General features: G+C 51.5%; 1 protein-coding gene across 1 annotated transcript in view; it reads right to left on the bottom strand.

Annotated features, from left to right (window-relative positions):
* The window catches only part of VAC14 (VAC14 component of PIKFYVE complex), a 58,487-nt gene extending 39,166 nt beyond the window's left edge, over positions 1-19,321 (bottom strand). The window contains exons 1-12 of the mRNA XM_084215010.1: positions 19,196-19,321; positions 15,862-16,012; positions 15,074-15,241; positions 14,314-14,376; positions 13,240-13,347; positions 12,359-12,468; positions 11,287-11,393; positions 10,164-10,298; positions 9,751-9,903; positions 7,668-7,722; positions 1,103-1,247; positions 748-813 (exon numbers count right to left, since the gene is read on the bottom strand). Coding sequence (XP_084071136.1) covers positions 748-813; positions 1,103-1,247; positions 7,668-7,722; positions 9,751-9,903; positions 10,164-10,298; positions 11,287-11,393; positions 12,359-12,468; positions 13,240-13,347; positions 14,314-14,376; positions 15,074-15,241; positions 15,862-16,012; positions 19,196-19,299 — 1,365 coding nt within the window. The 5' untranslated portion in view covers positions 19,300-19,321. The remainder of the gene's footprint in view (positions 1-747; positions 814-1,102; positions 1,248-7,667; positions 7,723-9,750; positions 9,904-10,163; positions 10,299-11,286; positions 11,394-12,358; positions 12,469-13,239; positions 13,348-14,313; positions 14,377-15,073; positions 15,242-15,861; positions 16,013-19,195) is intronic.
* Positions 19,322-21,061: the final 1,740 nt, after the last annotated feature.

Here is a 21,061-nt window from a genome sequence, read left to right as displayed (position 1 = left end):
ACCCTAGCACTGAAATGCTCCAGGGAACAACTTAGAGGGGGATAAGACAACAACACCACCACCAAAATTGAGATGACAGGAACCAGAGAAGAAGGACGAAGAAGCAAGACAGAAAAGCAGGAAAATGGTGCAGCACCTTGGGAGGTGGGAGATGAAGAGCTTAACAGCAGAGCAAGAGCAAGCTGGCTCAGGTTGCTGCCTGATTATCCTTGCTCACTTCCAAGCTGAGTGGTTCCCGGCCAACCTGATGCCACTGGGCATCTACTGCAGCCCTGCCAGGCAATGCTGCTGTTGCTGTCCAAGCAGTGGGTGCTGCTTAAATGCTTCATGAATATGCATTTGGCAGTGCCAGCTTGGACACAATCTCCCTTGCATCTTTACAGCGGTTGTTGCAAAGAACCTGAACTCCCACCCAACAAAGTTCTTACCATGACCCCAGTCCCATGGGTGATGCCACATCTGCCTTCCCAGGCAGGCAAAAAGGATTCCTAGGAGCTGCTTTGAATAATCAACTCTCAGAGATAGAGAACAATGTTTATACACCAGAGAACCCCCAAGAGAGCAGGATTTTCAGCTGGGCAAGTACCTGCAGGCTCTGCATTGGGTCTTCTTCAGTTTGGCCAACAGGGTAAAACCCCTCAGTGCCAACACTGGCCAAGCCTCACAAAATATCTCAGTCCCAACAAAAAATGCAAAGCCCAGCTAGATGTGGAGACAATAAGCTTCCAGGATTTTTGCAGCACCTACCTCATCCGACTCATCTGAGAGGGTCCGCAGCAAGATGGGGAACAGGCTGTCAGTGTGTCGGAACATCTGGAAGCAGAAGGATGGGTGGCATCAATCCTACAGCCCTGGTCATGCCCAGCCACAGGACACTTGCCCTGAGGGAGGCTGCCAAGAGCTTCACCAGCACTTTCCATCTGAGCTGGAGAGCTCTTCTTCCTCAAGCTATGGGGTACCTGGCAGCCAAAGCCTTTTCAGAAAAGGCAGGTGGACGCACATTTGCAAAACTACCAAGACAATTGCAATTTGCACTGCTATCAAGGCAATGAAACAGGCTGGGAGCTGACACACTCAGTTGAATGCTGAGTCCCCAACTTACCTTACGAGGAGTCTTGATGTACAAGTGGTAAAGCCATTTCAGGACTGCAATTCTGGTCATCATCCCAATGGATGTATCACTAAGGTGGTAGTCCAGCACCTGAACTATCCCATCCAGGTTCAGGGTCACCTGTATCCTCTCACAGCTGCGTGGAAACAAAAGAGGCTGGTTCAGTGTTATATCCAACTCATTCCTCCCATGGTGGGGAAATCTACAACACTCCAGAGGCTGCATCAAACACCTCAGCTCAAACCCTCACTAGATGCAACTCACTAGATCAGGTTGCTAGTCCAGCCAAGCCTTGAACATTTCCAGAAATGGGCCATCCACAACTTCTCTGTGAAACCTATGCCAGTGCCTCACCATCCTGTGAGTAAAGAGTTCTTCCTAACATCTAACCTAAATCTCTCCTAGTTCAAAACCATTCCCCCTTGTCCTATCTACCTATGTAAACAGTCACTCTCCTTTCTTATAATGCTTTGGAAGCAACAGAAATCTTCAGTGCTTTGAGTGTTACCACTTTTCCCAAAGCAGCTGGAACCTACACATGGGAAGGCACCACTCTAAATGAAAACAGTAGCATGGCTGTGTGAGAAACTGGTCCATAGTGCAGTTGCCAGATTTGGGGTTCAAAGATTAGAGATCCATAAAATACACTCAGAATCCACCTCAAGGTTGGCCAGCTCAAACGCCTTCAGAGAACACTAACCCATGTGTACTCAAACTCCAACCCGATGAAGGCATCCAGGTTCTGCTGATCCCAGTGGATTTGTGCTGAGAACTGCAGCTGGTGCCCTGTCTGGCAGTGAGTTTGGAATGCAGCTCTCTGCTACAAACCTGCCTTGAGACCTTCATCTTGCTTCCCAAAAGCCATCCCAAAAGATCAGGATAACCCTTCATCATAAACAAGAGACAAAAGGAAGTAACTCTCTTAGTTCACCAGGACACTGTCTCTGTTAGAAATTGACAGCAGCTGCAGACTCTTAGCTCTTGGTCTCCCAGATTTTCTTCTTAATAGCTGGGACCTCCATTGGGACAGGTGACCCCAACACAGAAATTGTCACGATACAGCATTTTTATGTGCTGATTGTGATTCTGAAATCTACCTGATGGTTTCCCACCTCCTTGACAGCAAGAATATGAGAAGCATCTGTCACAGGAGAGTCATTTAAGGAGCGATAATGGTTAGAACCAAGATGGTTGGAGAAGACCACCAAAGGGAGGCTGCACTCAAGAGCCATGTCACCCATGGTACCTAAAGTACTGAATTATTCAAGGCTGGACCAGGCTCTTGCTGATTTTCCAGCCTGCACAGAGCTGCCATGCATCTTGTTTGATAAGAAATCCTAAGGGGCAGATTTCTCACGGTATAATTTGCAAGTCGAGCTGTGGCTTAATAGGATTTGATCTTCCCCAGGACACACGTTGTAAGGGCGAGACGAGGAGGCTGCAGCCCCTCAGAGCCCTGTGGGGATCTGACTGCTTGATCTTCCTCACGTAACAGATGCTGGGGCCCGCAAATTGCATTTCACTTTGATGTTGAAAACAACAGCCGAGGGCGAAATGCTCAGACACACGGAACTGAGGGGAAGGAGGGACCCAGAGCACGAGGAATTTGGGAGAGCTGTCCAAGGGAGCAGCATCCCAGTTCACTTAAGCCAGCCTGAATGAACACTGTATTTGTTTTTCCTACAGAACCATCTCCCGTGGCAGCTGCACAGCCTGCCATGCTCCCAGTACATGGCTTCAGATGGAAGAGGAGAATGAAACATTGACCCAGTAACACCTCCACACCAAATATACACATTGCCTGCACAGGATGGGGAAAAAGAAACATGAGGGTAATGCAAGTTTTCAGAAGCAAGAGGCCAAAAGGACAGCACAGAGAATTGGTGCCTGAAGCTGGGCACTTTGGAGGTGGCCTTGATGCTGTCACATCCCACCAGCTCCATGCTGCAGTGAGATAAGTGGGCAGGATGCAGGGTGCCATGGGTTGTCACAGCACTGCTGTCTGCTGATGCTGGACTTCAAACAGCACAGTAGAATCTTGCTTCTACAAGCAATTTCCAATCTGGTTTGTGCCAAAATCACTTGTGAAAACCCCTTTTCCATTACTGCTCATGATGCAGTACCTGGGAAGAGCCTGGGTGGCTCAAGCCAAAACCCACCTGAGTGGACCCCAGAGCACCTTCTTCAGGCTGACCCGAAGCCAGGCAGCCCCCAGCCACACTGTGTACCACTGCCCTGTGGCTCTGCTGGGCTCAGCTCCCACTAGGAGGGACTGCAGCTGAGAAAAGCTCCTCACTGGCTACCCTCTGTCGACAGCTGCTCAGATAAACCTTCTAGGGGGGGTTGCTGGTGGAGAAGCAGCTCCTTTACTCAGCACAAAACCCAGGCACCACCATGAAAGGAGAGAGGTCTGATGAACATGGGAAAATGGGCTAAAAACCTCTCACCAATCCTCTGGGATAGAGTGGCACCAGACTGTCATAGGCTACCCCCCTTTGCAGGGGTTATGGCAGCAGCTGAGCGCTGCTGCAGCTCCAGAGCTGGGCTGGCAGCTCAGCCTGGCTCTCCCTAATCCCCAGGCAGAGGGAGCAGGAGCAGCAGTAATGGCATTGCGTTCATGAGATCCCCTGGGCCTGCCACGCCGCTCCCAGCGCCGGCATCTGCGGCAGGGCAGATGTCAGATGCAATCACTTCCATCTAACCCACTACCCCAGATTCTCCTCCGGAGGATGAGCACGGCCCTGGCACCGCCCCCGCTGCTCGCCTGTGACAGTGAGAACAGCTTTTAGGGCAAATTGAGCAATGATGGGGGCTGTGCCAGGCTCTCACCTCTGAATACTGGGAGTCTTTGCTCAACCTCAGTGGTGGGGCAAAAGACCCATCCCACAGCACATCCCCCCATTTCAGAAAGCACTCTTCAGCATGGGGACTGAGTTACTTTCCCACTACATTCAACCCACAGAAATGTTTTTCACTCCATGTCCTTTATCAACGCATTTTTTCGCTTCTCCCCTTTCTTCAAGGGCTTCTGCCTTCTCTCTCCTCAGCAGTCACCTTTTCTCTGCCAATGCCTAAGCTGTCATCTTTCTCCTGGCCTCCTGCCTGGTCCAGCTGCTTTCCTGACCCCATTTTCAGACAAGGTTAAGGTCCAGGCCAGGATCTAGGCCTTTAGGCAAGCCCAGCAAAATGGCCTTGCCAAGGGTGGAAATATCCAGGTTCTCTCACTGTGGTCCAAGTCATAAGGGCAGCTCCCATACAGGCTGGCAGCTGTGTTGCTCAACTAGCTCAAGCCAGTGGCCAGGAGCTAAATAGCTCCTCTCTGCTATTGGTCCCACAAGCTGTCACTTTCTTGTCCTTCACTGCTCTCATTTCAGTGCTTTTGGCTTCCTTCTGCTTACTGCAGTTTCCAAGATCTCCCAGGGAAGCCATGAGGCCAAGGTCTAGGCAGAGGCATCCAGTCCAACAAGCTGGAGATCACTGTGACAAGGGCTGGGGCAGTGTGCCTGGGGTTCCCCTGCAGCGCACCCACCCAAGCATGAAGTGGAAGCAGCAAAGGGAAGCAATCTCCTCACTCCAGGCTGGAGAGAAGGGCCAGTAAGAGCCACGCTGGACTTAAAAGCTATGCAAAACAAGCTGCTGGAGAATGGGATTCCAAGGCAGCCTTGGTGCCTTAGCTCAAAGCAAGCCATCATGCTGTTTTCAGCCAACCATCCCCTGGGCGCTGCAGAGCACCCAACACCATTCCTATCCTCCCCCAAAGTATTTCCATCTCCATGAGCTCCCCAGATGCACCTTCAAGGTGCATCAGGCTCTGGGCATGGGGATACAGCAACTTCCAGCATGAGACAAGCAGCAGCTATTTTAGCTTTGTAGGAAGCACTAACTACCACATTTAAAAGCCTGGTTTAATTGCAGGCTTGGGCAGTTTGGCCACGTGGCAGTCACTTGCCCCTGCTGCAGAGCAACACACATCTTTACATGTCCATGTGTTGCTGACCACCACCTAAGGCATGAAGACTTCCTTGCCCCAGGAAGTATCACAAAGGCTCTTCTTGGAGATTTCATTTCCCTTATCTAGTTTGCTGAGGGACTGTGATCCCATCAACCTTGTCCCATCATGCAGACAGCCTAACACTGACAGCTTCCAGCTGTGCCCGACCCTCTGCCCAGTAGCACCATCAGGAAGTTGTCTCAAACTGTCCAGGTTTTGTTTTGAAACACCAATGCAGTTACAAGAGCCTAAAAAGTACTTTCCAGCTGTTTTGGTCCACTGACACAGGACAGACATCTGGATCTTCTCCTGTGGCAGCTCATACCAACGGAAGGAAGCCCGGGCTCTGCTCCAGCAGCCATGCTTCCACCTCCCTTTCCTGATCCAGGCTCACACCAGCTAACACAGCAGCAGCATGCTCAGCCAGGCCATGAGAAGGATCCAATGCCTTTGAAACGCGGTTCTGGTCCACTTCCAGTGACACTTTTTGCAGAAGCTAGAAATGGGGCCCCCCATCTGGACGGGGAACCCCAAAACCCCTCCAGCCCTGCATAGTCAGGCTCTCCCAGCAGCCAGATTCTGTCTTGGCACAGACACAGTCTCCATCTCATAGTGAATGCCACCAGGAAACTCCCCCCAAGTAAAGCTGGCAAAGACTTGGGAAGAATTTTCAAACACCTTTTAGGAGCAAGGGGGTTGCGTGTGTCAGTTTGTGGCCACAGGAATGTGCCCAGCATCTATGTCTTGAGCAGTCAGGCCTTGTCATCTTCTTGGATGCCATTTTCCCAGAACAAGGTCCTCTGCAGACACCAGGCCACCATCTCCTCTGCCCCCATTGACCAAGGTCCTCCCTTCCCTGCTGCAGCAGCACTGTCCCTCTGCAGCCAGCTGGGGAGGGCAGGGGAAGGGGGCGTGAGAGCTGCATGCTTGGCGCTCGGCCATGCTCCCTCACTTGATCGCTGGGGGAGGAGGGGGAAAGAACAAAAACAGAAGCAGAGTGACTTCATCTTAAAAGGCAGCTGCAACTTCCTCTGTTTGCAGCCTTTCCAGCTTTTCCCAGCAACACAACGGCTTCCTGCGGTCCTGCCTTGACACCCAGTGGGCATCCAGCGTGCTGGCAGCTGCCGCTCTCCAGTGTGAATTATGGCTGCTGATGGCCACGGGTGCCAGCTCCCGCCTTCCTCCGGCCCCAGCCAAGCCAGACAGCCTGAGCAATGCATGGAGCACCAGGCAGATGTCCAGGGCTCCTGTCAGCCATGTACAGCCCTCCCCCAATCCCATGGCAGTCCCCCACAACAGATGCAGCGGTGAAAATTATTCAGGTCCCCACACTGAACCAGCAGAGAGGTCACACAGGGCAGGTAAACCCCACGGTGAAGCCTGGAGTCTCTTGTTGAAAAGGGCAAAGGAGGGCTCACAAAAAAGTCCCTCTGCAAAACCAGGTCTCTTAAAGATATGGAGGGTCTTGCCTTCTGTCCCAGATGGTTTTCCCTGGTGGTTGAGTTGCTGACAGAACATTTCAGCTCGAGCAGCTGTTCTCCTTCCGGCTCTCAGTGACACTGGGACAAGTCATCCCAGCTCTCCCTGCTTCTGACCCTCTTCAATTTCCATTCCCTCTCTCCCTCATGTACAAGATCTTCAGCACAGAGCCATGGCTATCACTTATCCTCCTGATTCAATACCTCTTTTTCTTTCCCCACCCAGCTCCCCATTTTAGCCCTATGCACATCCACTTCTGTACTTAATAAACTTCAATGGCTGAGCAGGGTCAGGACACACCAACCACAAAAAAGCCAGAGAAAATAATTTAACCACCATAAACCAACATTTAGGTGCCAATGAAATTACCTGTACTTCCAAGAGAGAAAAAAAATTAAGGGCATCATTAAGACCAAGGAATAGCTGGGCTGTGCGGAAATGCAAAAAAGGAACAGAGAGTACAGACATCAACTTGAACAGCTGATGCTTGCACTGCTCTGGGATGTGTTGTGATGGGCATCACGCTGGTAGGATGCAGCTAAAGCAAGGCAATCCTATTTCGGGGATCATAACAACAAATAAAAATAAGCATCAGCACAATTAAAGTGTTAGAAATCACCACCTCTGAGTAGAGGAACTGCAGGCAGCAGGAGGAAAGGAAAGCTATTAGAACAGATGGATTTGTCCCCCAGTTCAGATAGCTGGATGGGAAGAAAGGTATGTGCAGGAGAGATCATGCTGGGCTGGGCTGACAAATGCCACAAAAGGCTGGCAGGAGGCCAAGAGCTGTGCAGCCCTAGGTCCAGCCCCACAGACCTGGGCTGTGGTAGGCTGCCAAGACAGCAGTATGGAACAGGGTCAGTCTCTTCGGGGAAAAAACACCTCAGTTCATCATACAGTCAAGATATTTTGGTGCAAATACATCAGAGAGAAGCAGTCAGTTCCTAGAGCGTCCCCAATCATCCACCCTACCGGGACCCAACAGACCCCAACTGCCTCCCAGCCCAGCCCCTGTCAGACATTATCTGTACCCCAAGAAGCTTTCCCTTCTTCTCAAGCCCCTCTGAAGCAACAAACAGATCCTACCTGGTTACTGTGAAGACACCACTGTTGCTGGAGTCACCGGATGCATCCAGAGAACCTGGGGGCAGAAAAATAGGAGACACAGCTAGTGGGGTGATGGGGAAATGGGGAAGGTAGACAGCAGGACTGGGAGGGCTGGAGAGCTGCATGACCTTCTGCAAAGACATCACCAGTCATTTTCTGAGGGTCCAGGGACCCAAGGGATTCCTTCTGCCTGCAGTGAGCATTTCATTCTCCTTGTCAAGCCTTTCTCTGCTCTCAGAGAAACTGGTACAGAACTGCACTTACCCAGCAAAATACAGATGGGCACAGCTTCAGACCACTGCCCCAAACTGAGTCCCCTTCTCTGTAAGAGAGACCCAGACACATCCTGCTGATGGTTTCAACCATTCTCAAAGAAGTAGCTCACAACTGCAGAGCTGCCTTTGACTCTCCTGATTTCAACTCCTAAATATACCACATGCACAGTGAAGATAGAATCCAACTCAGGACATTACTACTTGGCCATAGCCTGACTCCAGGTCAAAGCCAAGTGACTCAAACAGCTTTCCAACCTCAGCTCCATGCTAAAACTGGGTCTCACTAGCATGGTGACAAAGCATTACAAGATGAACTTGACTCTTTGTGCCCCCTTGTGCCAACAGCCTCTACTCACACAAGCAACATCACCACATCAGCACAGCCGAGGAACAAAGCTGAGTTTCTCATAGAAAGCCATCAGAATTTTATCTGCTTCAGGGTGCAATTTGACACCAGAGGGGCTGAGAATAAGGCAATTAAGCTTCCTGTTGATATTTTAAAGCTCTTCTGTGATAGATTTTAATACAAGAGATACAATACTGCTGTGCTACGGGAGTATATTTTTCTGCTATAACCCTTCTAGTAAAAAAAACCGTACAGAGGTAGGTAATGAAAGCCTTTGAACCTTTATTGAAGACTAAGATGCTTATTTAGACTGATATTTTGAGGTGCCTGGGTCCACATTATGGATTAAAAAAAAAAAAAAAGAGGAAAAAGCACATTGCATTGGCCGGGAATCGAACCCGGGCCTCCCGCGTGGCAGGCGAGAATTCTACCACTGAACCACCAATGCTGTCCTCAGTGCTGCTCCCCGCGCCTGCGGGCTGCTCCAGCCATCCCAACTGCTGCCCACGCCCCCACACTGCCACTGCACCCTGTCCGCAGCTCCCCCAGCAGCTCCCAGCTGCCCCGCCTTCCACTGCTGCTGTCGGACAAGGAATTCCTCCAGTCTTCATCCCATCCTCCTGCTCCCTCTCTCGGCAGGATTCTCCAAAAGCCACTGGTGGGCTGAAGGTGCAGCTTTAGAAGAACTCAGATGAGCCCTTGTGATTTAAACATTAACACATATTTCACACAGCTGGACAACAAAGATGTGTTGTGCCAGAAGAAATCTTTAGCATGCCAGGACAAGAGCATCCCAGGGATGTTGTAGGGGGGACTAACACCACTGCTGTTCCCAAGCACTGATTCAAAGGCACCACTTAGTTTCTTTCTCTTGAACCCTCCTTCAGGCCTCCCATCCCATTTGCAAACTTTTGCTTTTTATGTTCTGGATATTTTAAGACTGGGACAATACCTGCAAGATGATCTGGAGGGCACCATGAATCTGGAAAAGATCCAAAATTCTTCTCCTTTCTGTTCTCTATCCTTCCCCACCACACATATCCTCCATGAACGTGCTGATGCTTTCCCAGGACTAACACAGCTCTCTGAGCTCTTCTCTGGGTGACGATGCCTCCTCCCAAACTAGAAATTATCTTTTTCATGTCAACTTGATGACTAAGTTGAAGGGGAGCATGGTGAGAGGATGGGGATGCTCACCAGGGCATGCATCAATGCAGCACCACTTGGGCTCCAGGTCAGACCAATGAACCTCTCCTGCAGTCTGCAACAAGTGTGTCTGTCTCACCAGAGGATCATCTGTGCAACATATTTCCAAATAAAGCACAGAGGTCCCATGTACTCTGAGCTGCTTCAGGACACCAAACCAACTCAAGAACTTCTCTTGAGAACATTCCCTTGACCTTCCTTACACCTCTACTGGCCCAGACCAACTGGGACTCACCGGTGGTCACTGCCTCTGGCCTGGAGAGGGACTCCTCTGAGGTGGGCTCTGCTGGTATAGTCATTGATGGCTTGGCCTCATCCATTTCATCATCCTCTGGGATGACCAGCTTCATCAGGCTCTGGTTGCACACGTTTGCCACCTCCTTGATGTCTGAGTGAAGGCAGTGTAAGGAACATGCAGTCCCACAGATGGGCAGGTGCCAGCCATGGAGAAGCCACTGCAGCCCCATCAGAGCTGCCCCAGCCCAGCTACTGCAAGCTCCCTCATCCAAAGGGCCAGTGTGGGTGTTAGCACTTGGTGGGAGAACTTTTCCTGGACCTGCACCAGGAAAACAGGCACTGGAACAGGCACTGCCCTGTGGGTTGCTGCAGCAGGAATGGAATGGGAGCAGCTCTGAGCTACAAGGATACTCTTCTTGCGATCATCGTAGGACAGACACGGCAGGACGGCGGTCAGGATCCCCGAGGAGTAAGGCAGCATCACCCGGCCAGCCAGCTGGATGAACTCCCGCATCCAGCACATGGCTGTCAGCTGGATCAGGTCATCTGGAAGATATGAGACTAGCAAAGCTGAGGGGAAGGGCAGCACAGGCTCCACAGGCCAAGGATGACCTGAAAGCAAGGAGCTGCCTCTGCTCCATCCAGAGAGAAGCTCATCTGAGACAATTAAGTCCCAGAGGAGATCAGTGAGACCTGAACTTCCAGTGAGCTTGAGATGAAACACTTTCACTAGCTTTCAGTTAACCAAGTTCAACCCATTAAGCAGGTTTCCTCATTTACAAGTATTCTGTCAAGCTTTCCAATGCATAAGGATATTTCTTCAGTCACACTCATTGCAGCTGTGTGTCTGGGTCTAGCATCATTCCTAGAGGTGGGGTTTTAACAATCTCCCTAAATTCTGGAAAAGGCACCATTGCCATGGCACTCTGCTGGTGCAAGGCCAGATTCTAAGCTTAAACAGTGTAAATTCATTGGGAGTTAGTTTAATCAAGAGCAATCAATCTAAGTCTATCTATACTTTTCTACCTCCCAGGAAACCCACTCCCATTCAGCAACATTTAAAGAGCACAATGGGCAAAACTTGGGAAGATCCTTCTCAGGAAACACATCCAGCTGCAACTATAACCCTCTGCCAACACAGCAGACTCACAGGAGCTATAGTGCAGCACTGGCACAGAGCCCACACATGCCCTTAACCCTCTGACCTATGCACCAAGTGCCACCAGAGGTTACAGTAAGACCTTAAGAGATCCTCCTAGAAGTGCTGGATATCCACAGGTGCCAAATACTTTTTAGGCCCCTCCGTTTTGGAGGATGCCAGACCTGTGTTGTGGCTGGGGAATCTGCACTACAAAAGCAGTTGTGCCAACTACAGGAGAGCTGTCTGTTCCCTCCTTCCAGCAGGATTTCCATGAACAGTGACAAAAAAAAGGTGAGCAGCTAAGCTGGTGAACAGCTTGCTAGAAAACTCCTGGCCTGAATCAACACTCAGCACCAACAAACCAGGTGCTACTGCCTGGTCCTGGGCACTCACCTGCTGCCTGGCAGTGGATCACCAGGATATTGGCCATTTCTGCAAACTTCACACTGGAGGGATTTTTCTTAATCTCCTTGAGGAATTCCCCAAGAGCCACCTCACACCTGTGGAGAGGCAGAGGAGCTGGTCAGTGCTCGATCACCTTAGAGCAATTAGGCAGACCTTATGGAAACTGTCTTCTCCAGGTGCACACATGGAGGGATACTGGCAGCATGGCAGAAGTGTCTTTGCACAGAGGCAGGGGCAGGAAAGATGAGGCTGACAAACTCACTCTGCCCCACAGCAGAGACTGCACACAGGTGCAAGGACAGAGGTGATGGCAGCACAGAGCCCCCCACAGCTTCCACAACTCCCCCAAAGTCCCCTAGGTTCTGTGGATATGGAGGTGCCTGGGATGAGGAGCGGTGGGGCAGGTGGTACCCAAAGCTCTCAGTGCTTGTTCCTTGACATGTGGATGCTAGGAAAAAAGAGAGAGGGAGAATCCAGAAAGGCATTGCAGCAGGATAAACCCAGGCTGGTCTCACCACTTACTTATGCCCTACAAAACCAGTCCACCCACTCTCTCCCAGCACAAAATGCCAAGATCCTTTGACTTCCATGAGAACACGCAGACATTCCTGCACTTCAAAATGCCTCTGTCTTGGGACCAGCAGTGTATCTGTGGAGGAAGCTCCCAATCCTTGCTTCTTTTCTCCAGCCAGGAGATGCTGGGCTGGAGCTCTGCCTTGCCAAGAAAGTTTTTCATGCTGCAAATTTCTTCAGAGAGCTCATGCCCATCCCAGAACCACACACGAGCCTCTGTGGTTCTGAAGTCAGGTGCTGGGAAGGCAACAACTCAACCAAGCCAAAACAATTTGTTCTCCAGCAGAGAGTATGGCATCCTCCACGACCATGGGACAGGGGAGACCCTTGCTAAAGACACTTTGATCTACTGCCCAAGCCAATTTGTCTCCCACCACATGTGGAGCTTTACTGCAGTTACACACAAGAGTTGAAGATCGATAGAAAAAGTGATGGGTGAGCAGCAAACATGACACAGTCCTTGCAACCAGCCAGCCTCCACACTCACATTTTCCGTATCTCCTTGCTGTTGTCTCCCAGGATCTGGAAGAGTCCATCTAGGATTTCTGGAAGGTAATCCAAGAGGTTGATATCAGGCACGGACTCTAAGACCAGGATCTAGATCAGAGAGGAATACAAAACAAGAGGAGAGTTTTCAAGACGCCAACTAACATCACCAGCCCAAATCTGGCAGGATACTGAGGAATTCAGAGCTGAGCTGTGTGGGATAGGGGGAAGGAAAAGAAGACACTGTGGAGTTGCCCATCTTGGGAAGCAGCAGAACTAGCACAGCAAGCAATCAGCCTGCAGGAGTGCAACATTTCCATTCACAGCTCTGCTAAACAAAGCAGGGATCAGGAATGACTGCCAAGACACATCCAGGCAGACCTGGGGTGGCAACAGTATCACTGAGAGGGGGAGCACAGGGGAACACATCTCCCCAGACTTCAGCCGAGCACCAAGACCTCCTGCTTTGCACAGAAAGAAGAGAGCAAGTGGGGATCCCTTGCCTCCTGGAGAGCAACACCTCTCCATCACCTCTGCGTGATGGAAAGCAGCCTAGCACTATCCCTTGGGAGACTGTAACCTCTAGAGCACAGTATGTCCATTTATACAAGCAACATTTGCAGTGTACTTTCTAACTTGGTGTGCTATGTCCTGAACAGGCTGGCAGAAGTGCACTGCTGTGTCCCTGCCACTGCAACAACAAGGTGACAGGGAGCAGGCCTTTTAAAGAGGCAGGTAAAAAACTCGGCTGACTTAAAAACCTGTCCAAATAAACCCAGGAGCCTGAGCTCACACATCACTGTGGATATCTGCAGTTTGCCTGGACATGGGAAGCTGATGGAGTTCAGGGTGGCAGGCACACACAGCACCCCGTATACCTACCCAGGAAATGATGAACTGGCGGGCGTACTGGTTGTTGGAGTAAATCCTCTCACGCAGCAGTGGGATGAAGCCTACCAGGTCAAACTGGTTGCTCTCTGTCACGATATCCTGCAGAGCCCAAGCAGAGGGTGTTAGAATGACTGCCGGCACGCAGCAAGCAGCAACCTTAACCCAGTCTTTTTAAGCCATGTGACAGGAAAAAGATGACAAGCATGAGTCTGCAGGTCAGGAGACTTAGGGAGAAGGAATCATGCAGTTTATCCAGGCAATGAGCTGGCAATCCCCCACAGGCAGAGGCTAATGCTGAGCACGACCCAGACAGGGATGCTCCTGCCTGCTGTGTGCCAGCCTGGCTGAACAGGAAGATGGGAAGCTGCTCTAATTCATGCCTCAGTGCTGTGCAGCACACATGAACAAGCACTTCTGATGCAGCCACGTGGATGGGGTGGGAGAGTCTCCTGACTTCCCTTTACAGCTCTTTCCACACGCTTGGTAGATTTTGCTGCATGGCCGAGTCCCTGGCCTTGGTGCAGTGGAGCAGATCTCCCAACAGGAAGGCTTGCAGCAGCAGACTGGTCTGATAAGAAGCAAGGGCAGGACTTGGCAGGAAGCTGCTCACCACTGAACAGCAGCAGAAAAGGAACTGGGAAGTCTATGGCAGTAAAAGCCCATCAGCAGGCAGAACAGGAGCGGGAACCAAGCCCACAGCCTGAAGTAGTAACAGAAGCTCCACTCACATCATGACTCCCTTAGGCAAGGGATGGAGAGCAGAGGAACAGCCCTCTTGCTGCCTGGCACAGCACTCAACCCTCAGATTCAAACCTTGCTTCCACCAGCTCCCACGAGCTGAATGCACACATGGCACTGTGTTAACTCACCAGCCCCTCCACCCAGCCGCCTGAGAAGGCCACCAGAGCCTTGATCAAAGAGGCGGCAGTGCAAGAAAAAAATGTTTTTACAGCAGCCACAGGACTGAGGTGGGATGATTTTAGCAGCTGCAGCCTCAGGACTGACATGTTCCCAGCCAGGACATGGCACCAGCTTGCACCAAGGACTCTTGGAGAGCAAAAATACCTTGAGGAGCCGATCAAGGAGCTCCGAGCCACTTTTGACATTTGGGTCAGGATCAGCAGCCAGCTGTGAAAGACAGAAACAAAGAAACATTGCAACAGTGGGTCCCAGGCCTGCCCCCTGCTCTGCAGCACAGTTCCCAGCAGGCTCACAGGACTGTTACTCTCCTTTGACAATACAATGAGAGACATACAGAAGTCCCTTTATCTCCAACTTCTTATTAGGCTCCAAAAAATTCTCCTGAGAGGCTTCTCCCCTAAGGGGGAGACCAAGCACACATCACCTCCCCAAGCTATGCAGGTTTTCATGGCCCAGCAGTCACACTCTCAAAGAACAGAGAAATGCAGGTTACCATGAAAATCTGCAAAGGCAGACACACACAGACAAAGTTTTGACACTACAGACCCAACAAAGCCAAAGTGCTGCAGAGCCATCTTGCCTGCAGCAGCTCTCTCAGGCTCATTTTCTAATACCATTTAACAAGGAGCAGGAGAATACATCCTGGAGGTGAGGACAGACAAGGTATCTTACAGTCAACTTCATACCCACAGTATCAGTGGCTACTGTGTAGAAACTGCTCATTTTGCTGATCCTTGTGGGTCCCTTCCAACTCAGAATATTCTGTGATTCTGTCCTTCAGACCTGTCTGGGTCAAAGTAAACCAGTTTGCTTGGAAAGAAAACCTTGGACAACTTGGTTTGACTCGGAGATGATGACAACTAGTCCTCAAAAAGCACATAGGGGTTAAGAGGAAGCTTCTTACCTTGCTGAGGCCATCAAAGAGCACGTTGAAGTGTGGGAGGACAGAGCCCCTGGCCACCTTGACAATGTTGTAGAGAGCCTCGCAGGCGTAGTACCGCAGTCGACTGTCAGCATCATTGAAACACGTCAGCACCGGCTCGATCAGCTCCTTCAGGTACAGCCCAGAGTCCTGGGGGCACGAGGACACTGCTTAGCTAAGGACCATGCCATAGAGAGGGGGAAGAGATGGTGCTGCCCTGGAACATACTGCAAACACTCAAGCCTGCGATGGCTTTAGTGTACCTATGCTGGACAGGATTTACTAATGAATTTTGAATTTTATTACTGAATTTTGTTATTCAGGTACAGTGGGACCGATCAGGTTTTCTGGGCATCTGCCTCATCTCCTGCCTGCAGGGCAGAGGGAGCCAGGGACAGATCTCTGTGTGGGCCAGTGTCAGCAGTGCACAGCAGGAGATAGAAGGGCTGCAACTCTTGCAAGCTCTTTTAACACAAACTAGCACCCAGCCTGCTGAGTCTAGTCCCACTGCTGGAAACTGAAGAGGGACAGAAGCCCTTTAACCACACCTAGGCAGCTGTCAAGATGTAACCCACGCCAGAAAGTGCTCCTGGACCCAGAGGGTGTGTGGCTGGGTGTGCTGGGGAAACTCCAACACAAGGCAGTTCTAGGCAGCAATGCAGGGAGGGAGCTGCAGGGCTACCAGCCTGACTCTTCCTATCACACTGCCCAAGAGGAGCTGCTGTTCTCTCACCACAACCTGCACAAACCAAAAACCCGACCACACCTACCTTGCCCAGGGCAATGGAGCAAGCAGCGAGGCCGATGAGTCCTCCTTTCCGGCTGTGGGGGTGCTGGGAGAGCGCAAACTCCTGGGACAGGATCTGGATCACGTGTTTGATCTGGGAAGTGTTGTTCTGAGCTACAAACTCTCGCACCAGCCTGGGGAGAGGATGGGGAAGCACAAATGGAGATTTAGGTTCTGGCTAATAAAAACATTGAGGGGCTTGGTAACAGAGACAGGGACTTTCAGCCTGAACAAGCACCAGAAAAAGCAGTACTGAAATGGAGAATCCTTAAGGAACCCAAAAGTGAAACCAGAGCTACCCCCACCTCTCCACTCACATCCACCAGCAGCTCCCTGCCCTCCTGCTGCTCCAGCCTGCAGCCTCCAACACTGCTCCTAAAATCTCAGCCCATGATGTGCTTTCAAGGGCCAACCCAGTGCAGCTGTGTGCTTGCAGAGAAGTTACCAGGTCTTCAAACACCCTCTCCAACACGGCAGGTTATCAGGATCATTTACCTCCAGCATGCACCCAGCTTTCGGCTTGGCAGTGAATCACTGCCCACCAGGCCTACACACAGTGCCATGGTTTTGAACCCTTCCAGCCACCCATGCAGTGCTTCAGTTAACATCCCATATATATAACTTTACTACTAACAGTATATTTCAATATATTCATAAACAGCCCAATATTTAACAAAAAGCCAACACAGTTTCCATATATAATACCTGCAGCTCTTTATCCAGAGACAATTAACACATCAGCTGTGGATGAAGAAACCTTATCTCTGCTCCTGCCTACAGAACTGCTCCCAAGTCCTAGCTTGCCCACCCAGCCCTTCAGCCTCAGTTTCCTGTTGGCAGAGCTCTTGGCCAGGCAGGGAGGCGCAGGCAGGGGTGCAGGCAGGGGTGCAGGCAGCAGGAGCATTGGTGGTTCAGTGGTAGAATTCTCGCCTGCCACGCGGGAGGCCCGGGTTCGATTCCCGGCCAATGCAGTGCTCTTTTCCTCCTTTTTCCTTGCATTTCTATCCATAATGCAGATTTAGGCACCTTGAAAACTTGCCTAAATAGTCATCTTTCCTTAACTGCCAAAAAAGGTGCAAAAGCTTTCACTGCCAAACTCTACAGAGGGTTTCTTTGGCACTTATGAATCTTGCACTCCTACACAGGTGTCACTGACCAGTCTCGCATTTTATAATCCAGGGAAACCATTACAGAAGATGTTTATGAACTTTTCCTCCCCAAAATTACAAACACCAGCTCTGCTCTCATCTCACTCTGCGCAAAGCAGCTGCTCCCTTTTGCCCTGGGGATACCAGGCAGTCCCTCCCTCCCTCACTCTCCCTAGTTCAAAGCCAAATTCTCCAACAGTTACAGCCTGATCCATATTCACAGACTGCTTTAGAGATACTGGCTCTATTTCCAGTCCTACTCTAAGAAGAGAAACACAGTGAGTTTGAGCATGACAGACCATTGGGGTGATCATTTTACTATCTACGTTTTACAGATGCAGCTTTGTTTAAACAGGAGTAAGTTTACAGACTTCCTTCATGAGTTTAAAGGACTCAAGATTTAATTAATGAGGCATAACAGCAGCATTTGAGCCTGCAAGCACCAGGAGCTGTTCCTGCATTATCAGCCAAAGGAGGAGGTGGTTCCTGAGTAAAGAGGCAGCAAGGCCCTCCTGGCTTGATGCCATGGACATGGAAGTGATGCTGCTGGGGCCATTCTGTGATGGGTTTTAGATGAACTAAACATGTGACATCTGTAGAAAAAGTTGGCCCTTGCCTTGCCTTCTTCCTCCTCACACTCTTCCCAAGTTGTACTTCCAGCTTGATCAGATGAACTGCCTGACCCCAAAGCAGACTTTGGTTGGTGTAAGGCCAGCATAAACCCTTAATCCTGGGGCAGAGTAAGCTGCAGCAGAGCTGCTTGGATAAGGCACAGGGTATCACCCCTCACAATGCAGCAAAGAAGTTAGTCAAGTACTCCTGAGGCTGGGGTTATGAGGACACCGCAAGAATCCCACCCTGCAACTCTGCAATCCACCCACAATAAATTATTCCTGTAACAAAGAGAGAAAATGAGAGAAAACCAAACACATCAAACTGCAGAAGGGGCTCTCTGGGTTGGTTTGAACGAGAGCACACACTCACCCTTGCCTCAGGTGCCATTTTTCTTGGCTGACCTCTCACACAGCATCCTCCGTGTTTGAGGCAGGCAGTTCCCACACCACATCCCCCACTGAACTCTCAGCACAGCAACTCCATCCCCACGCCACCGACTGCTCCCCTTGCAGGCTCACCATGGCCACATCTCCTACCCAAAACTCACCCACCAGTCTGGACCATCCTCCCCAGCCCTGTGCTGGGCTGCACCCTGAGGCGATGTTTCAGATCTCGTGCAGGAGCTAAGCAGTGCCCAGGGAGGACACAGTCCTTCCCAGGGAAAGCTGTGGCCAAGCACGGCACCCAGACCAGCACAGTGAGGGTGAAAAGACAGGCAGGAACACGTACAAGCAAAGCAGAGGGGCATGGCCACACCAGAAGGTGCCTGCAGACCTTTGCCTGGCATGATCCAAAAGGAAGGCCCCAGATCTGCTGGAACAGCAGCAGTGCAGGAAGAACCAAGGGCAACACCCGATGGCCAGGGGTGACAGCAACCCTTCTCATCTCTCTAGCCAGGATCCAGCACGGGACAAGTTTGGGTGAGCCCTCGGGGGAGAGGCACCAGCACTCTGGACGTGTCGCAGCAGAGCAAGCAGTACATTTCCAAGGAATTCCTACAGGGATGCCACTCACGTATTCACCTCGCACCGGGCACCCACGGTCAGAATGAGCCTTCTGTCAGGGGCGCCTGAAATGCGCCCGGATCCAGCGGGTCCTCACTGGCACCCTGGAGCTGGCACACTCGGGATAAGCTTCGGTGCCCGGTGGGATGGGGCTGGGAGACAGGGAGCAGCTCTGGGAGAGATCCCTTCTGCCCGAGCACCGCCCACGGCGCTGTCCCCGACAGGGTCACCGCGTCACCGCAGCCCCTTCCCGGGGCTGCCGGGCCCGCAGGGTGCCAGCTCCGGTACCCGGGGTGACCGCCATCCCCGCACTGCCCGCTCCCACCGGGCAGCCGGGCCGCTCCCTCCCGGTGTACGGCTGGACCCACCCAAGCATCACGGGCCGGCTCCCGCCACGCCGGGGCCGCAGGGAGCCCCAGCACCGCAACACCTCTCCCCGCCCTTCCCGGGGCACCGTGCCGCGCTCCCTGACCCAGCACCGGGGCCGCCCGCACCGGCACCGCCCTCATTCCCGCTGCCCTCCCGGTTCCCGGAGGCTCCCGCCGCTCACTTCTCTATCTCTAGGGCCGCCACCTTCCTCTTCTCGTAGAGTTTGTCGGTGAGCGCCCGCACCACGCCGGGCGTCAGCGGCGACAGGTCCCGCTCCGCGTTCATGGCCCCGCCGCCGCCACCGGCGGCCACGTGACCCCAGCCCGGCAGGCGCGCACACGTGACCCCGGCCCGCCGCACAGCGCCCCCGCGCGGCGCGGAGACACGCTGCAGCCCGGCTCATTGACCGGAGCGCCATTAGGGAGAGCCGCCTTCGCTCGGACAGCCCGAGGGGCACCGGCCCGGCCCTGGCCACGGGCTGATGTCTAAAAGGATTTAGCAGCACTTAATCGTTGATTAATTTAACATTTACAAAGTGATTCAACAGACTTTGCTGTAACCGTAACAGTGACTCAATTATCTATTAAGTGTATAAATTAAATTCACACATGCACTCACACAGACACACCGGTAGGTGTTAGCAAGTGTCCCCAGCTATACCTATTAAAAATTCCCCTCAAGTGCCAGCAAAATACTTGGATCGAATGCCCTGGTGTTCCTGAGCAGGTGAGGGTTGAGCCCCAGCGTGGGGGTATTGGTGCAGGCTGCAGCACTTCAGCTGTGGCACAGACCGATGGTGCCTGTCTAAACATCTCCTGTCCAAAGGATTCCTCCTCTTCTGCCAGCACATCTGGCCACCTTACACTTCACAGGGTGCCTTATGAAGGTGACCAGGACATCTAATTTCCAGCTCCCTGTGGAGTCCTTGGCACATCCAGCATGGAGATACTGTACCTAGGGAGAACCAGAGTCCAGACTAAACAGGAATTACTGGCAAGGGCAGGACTGACAGCAAAAGGGACTGATGTGGTGAGCAGCTGTGTCAAGAATCTGTACCTCACTGTGGATTTATCTGAGGTTTGATAGAGAAAGGTAGGAACAGAAGATGACACTTCCATACCATGGAGCCTTTTCTGCGGGGCCAATGCCCAACTCTCACTCTATCTGCTTCCAGCCCGCTCCTGCCATGTGGAAAACTGAGCCAAAGAGGGATTTTGGCTTCTGCTGGCAGCCTATGGGTTCAAGGGCTGCCTGTGTTCAGGCTGGTAGCACATGTAGGAAACACCTCAGAGTCCACTGATGTAGTGATAATTCACCACGACTAAACCTACCATGTCTAGAAGAACAAAATGCTTCCTACAACTTGCTAGGAGGAAACCCTGCAAAGATTCCTTAAGAAAAGCTTGGGGGACAGAAAGCCCAAGGAAGAAAACCGTGTCTAATATTTGGCTGCTGCTTGGCCAAGTCGAGAGCAGGGCACATTTTCCCTCTCTGGATGATCACACTTCATGGTTAATGAATTTACTTTCCCCACAAAAAGTCCTCAAAATAAACCGAGAAAATGGAACACAGAGTACAATGACACAGGTGTGAGAACAGGATGGCATGTGGATTGACACCACAGTGCCATTGGTCCAGCACAGGGAGCCCCACACAGGGAATCCAGCACAGGGAACCCCCCATGTCTCCCCGCTACAAACACAACACTTAGCACAAAGGTCAAGTAAAATCAGACTGAAAAAGAAAAAGCTACCAAAAGTAATGTAATTAAACCACAACCAAGTTTAATTAAAATGTAGTAAACAGGGATTAAATACAGTCTAATGAAACTGGGACATCACACATGCCCACAAGAACAAAATGTGAGTTGAGAGACAGGGCAGAAAATCCCCCACCCCCTTTCCTGTGTTGCGTTTAGCTGAAGAGGACAGACCGGTCAGAAAATCACATTTCCAAGAAGAACTCACTTCCTGGAGAACAGAAGTCAGTAATTTGCTTAAAAAGAATTTCTGAGACTTGTTCCCAAGTCTGCCATATTTTGGGGGAC

This window comes from Fringilla coelebs (genome assembly GCF_963513975.1).
Source record: "Fringilla coelebs genome assembly, chromosome: 14".
In the NCBI taxonomy this organism is placed as follows: Eukaryota; Metazoa; Chordata; class Aves; order Passeriformes; family Fringillidae; genus Fringilla; species Fringilla coelebs.
Note: the sequence above shows the minus strand (reverse complement) of the source record. Positions and strands in the feature narration are given on the sequence as shown.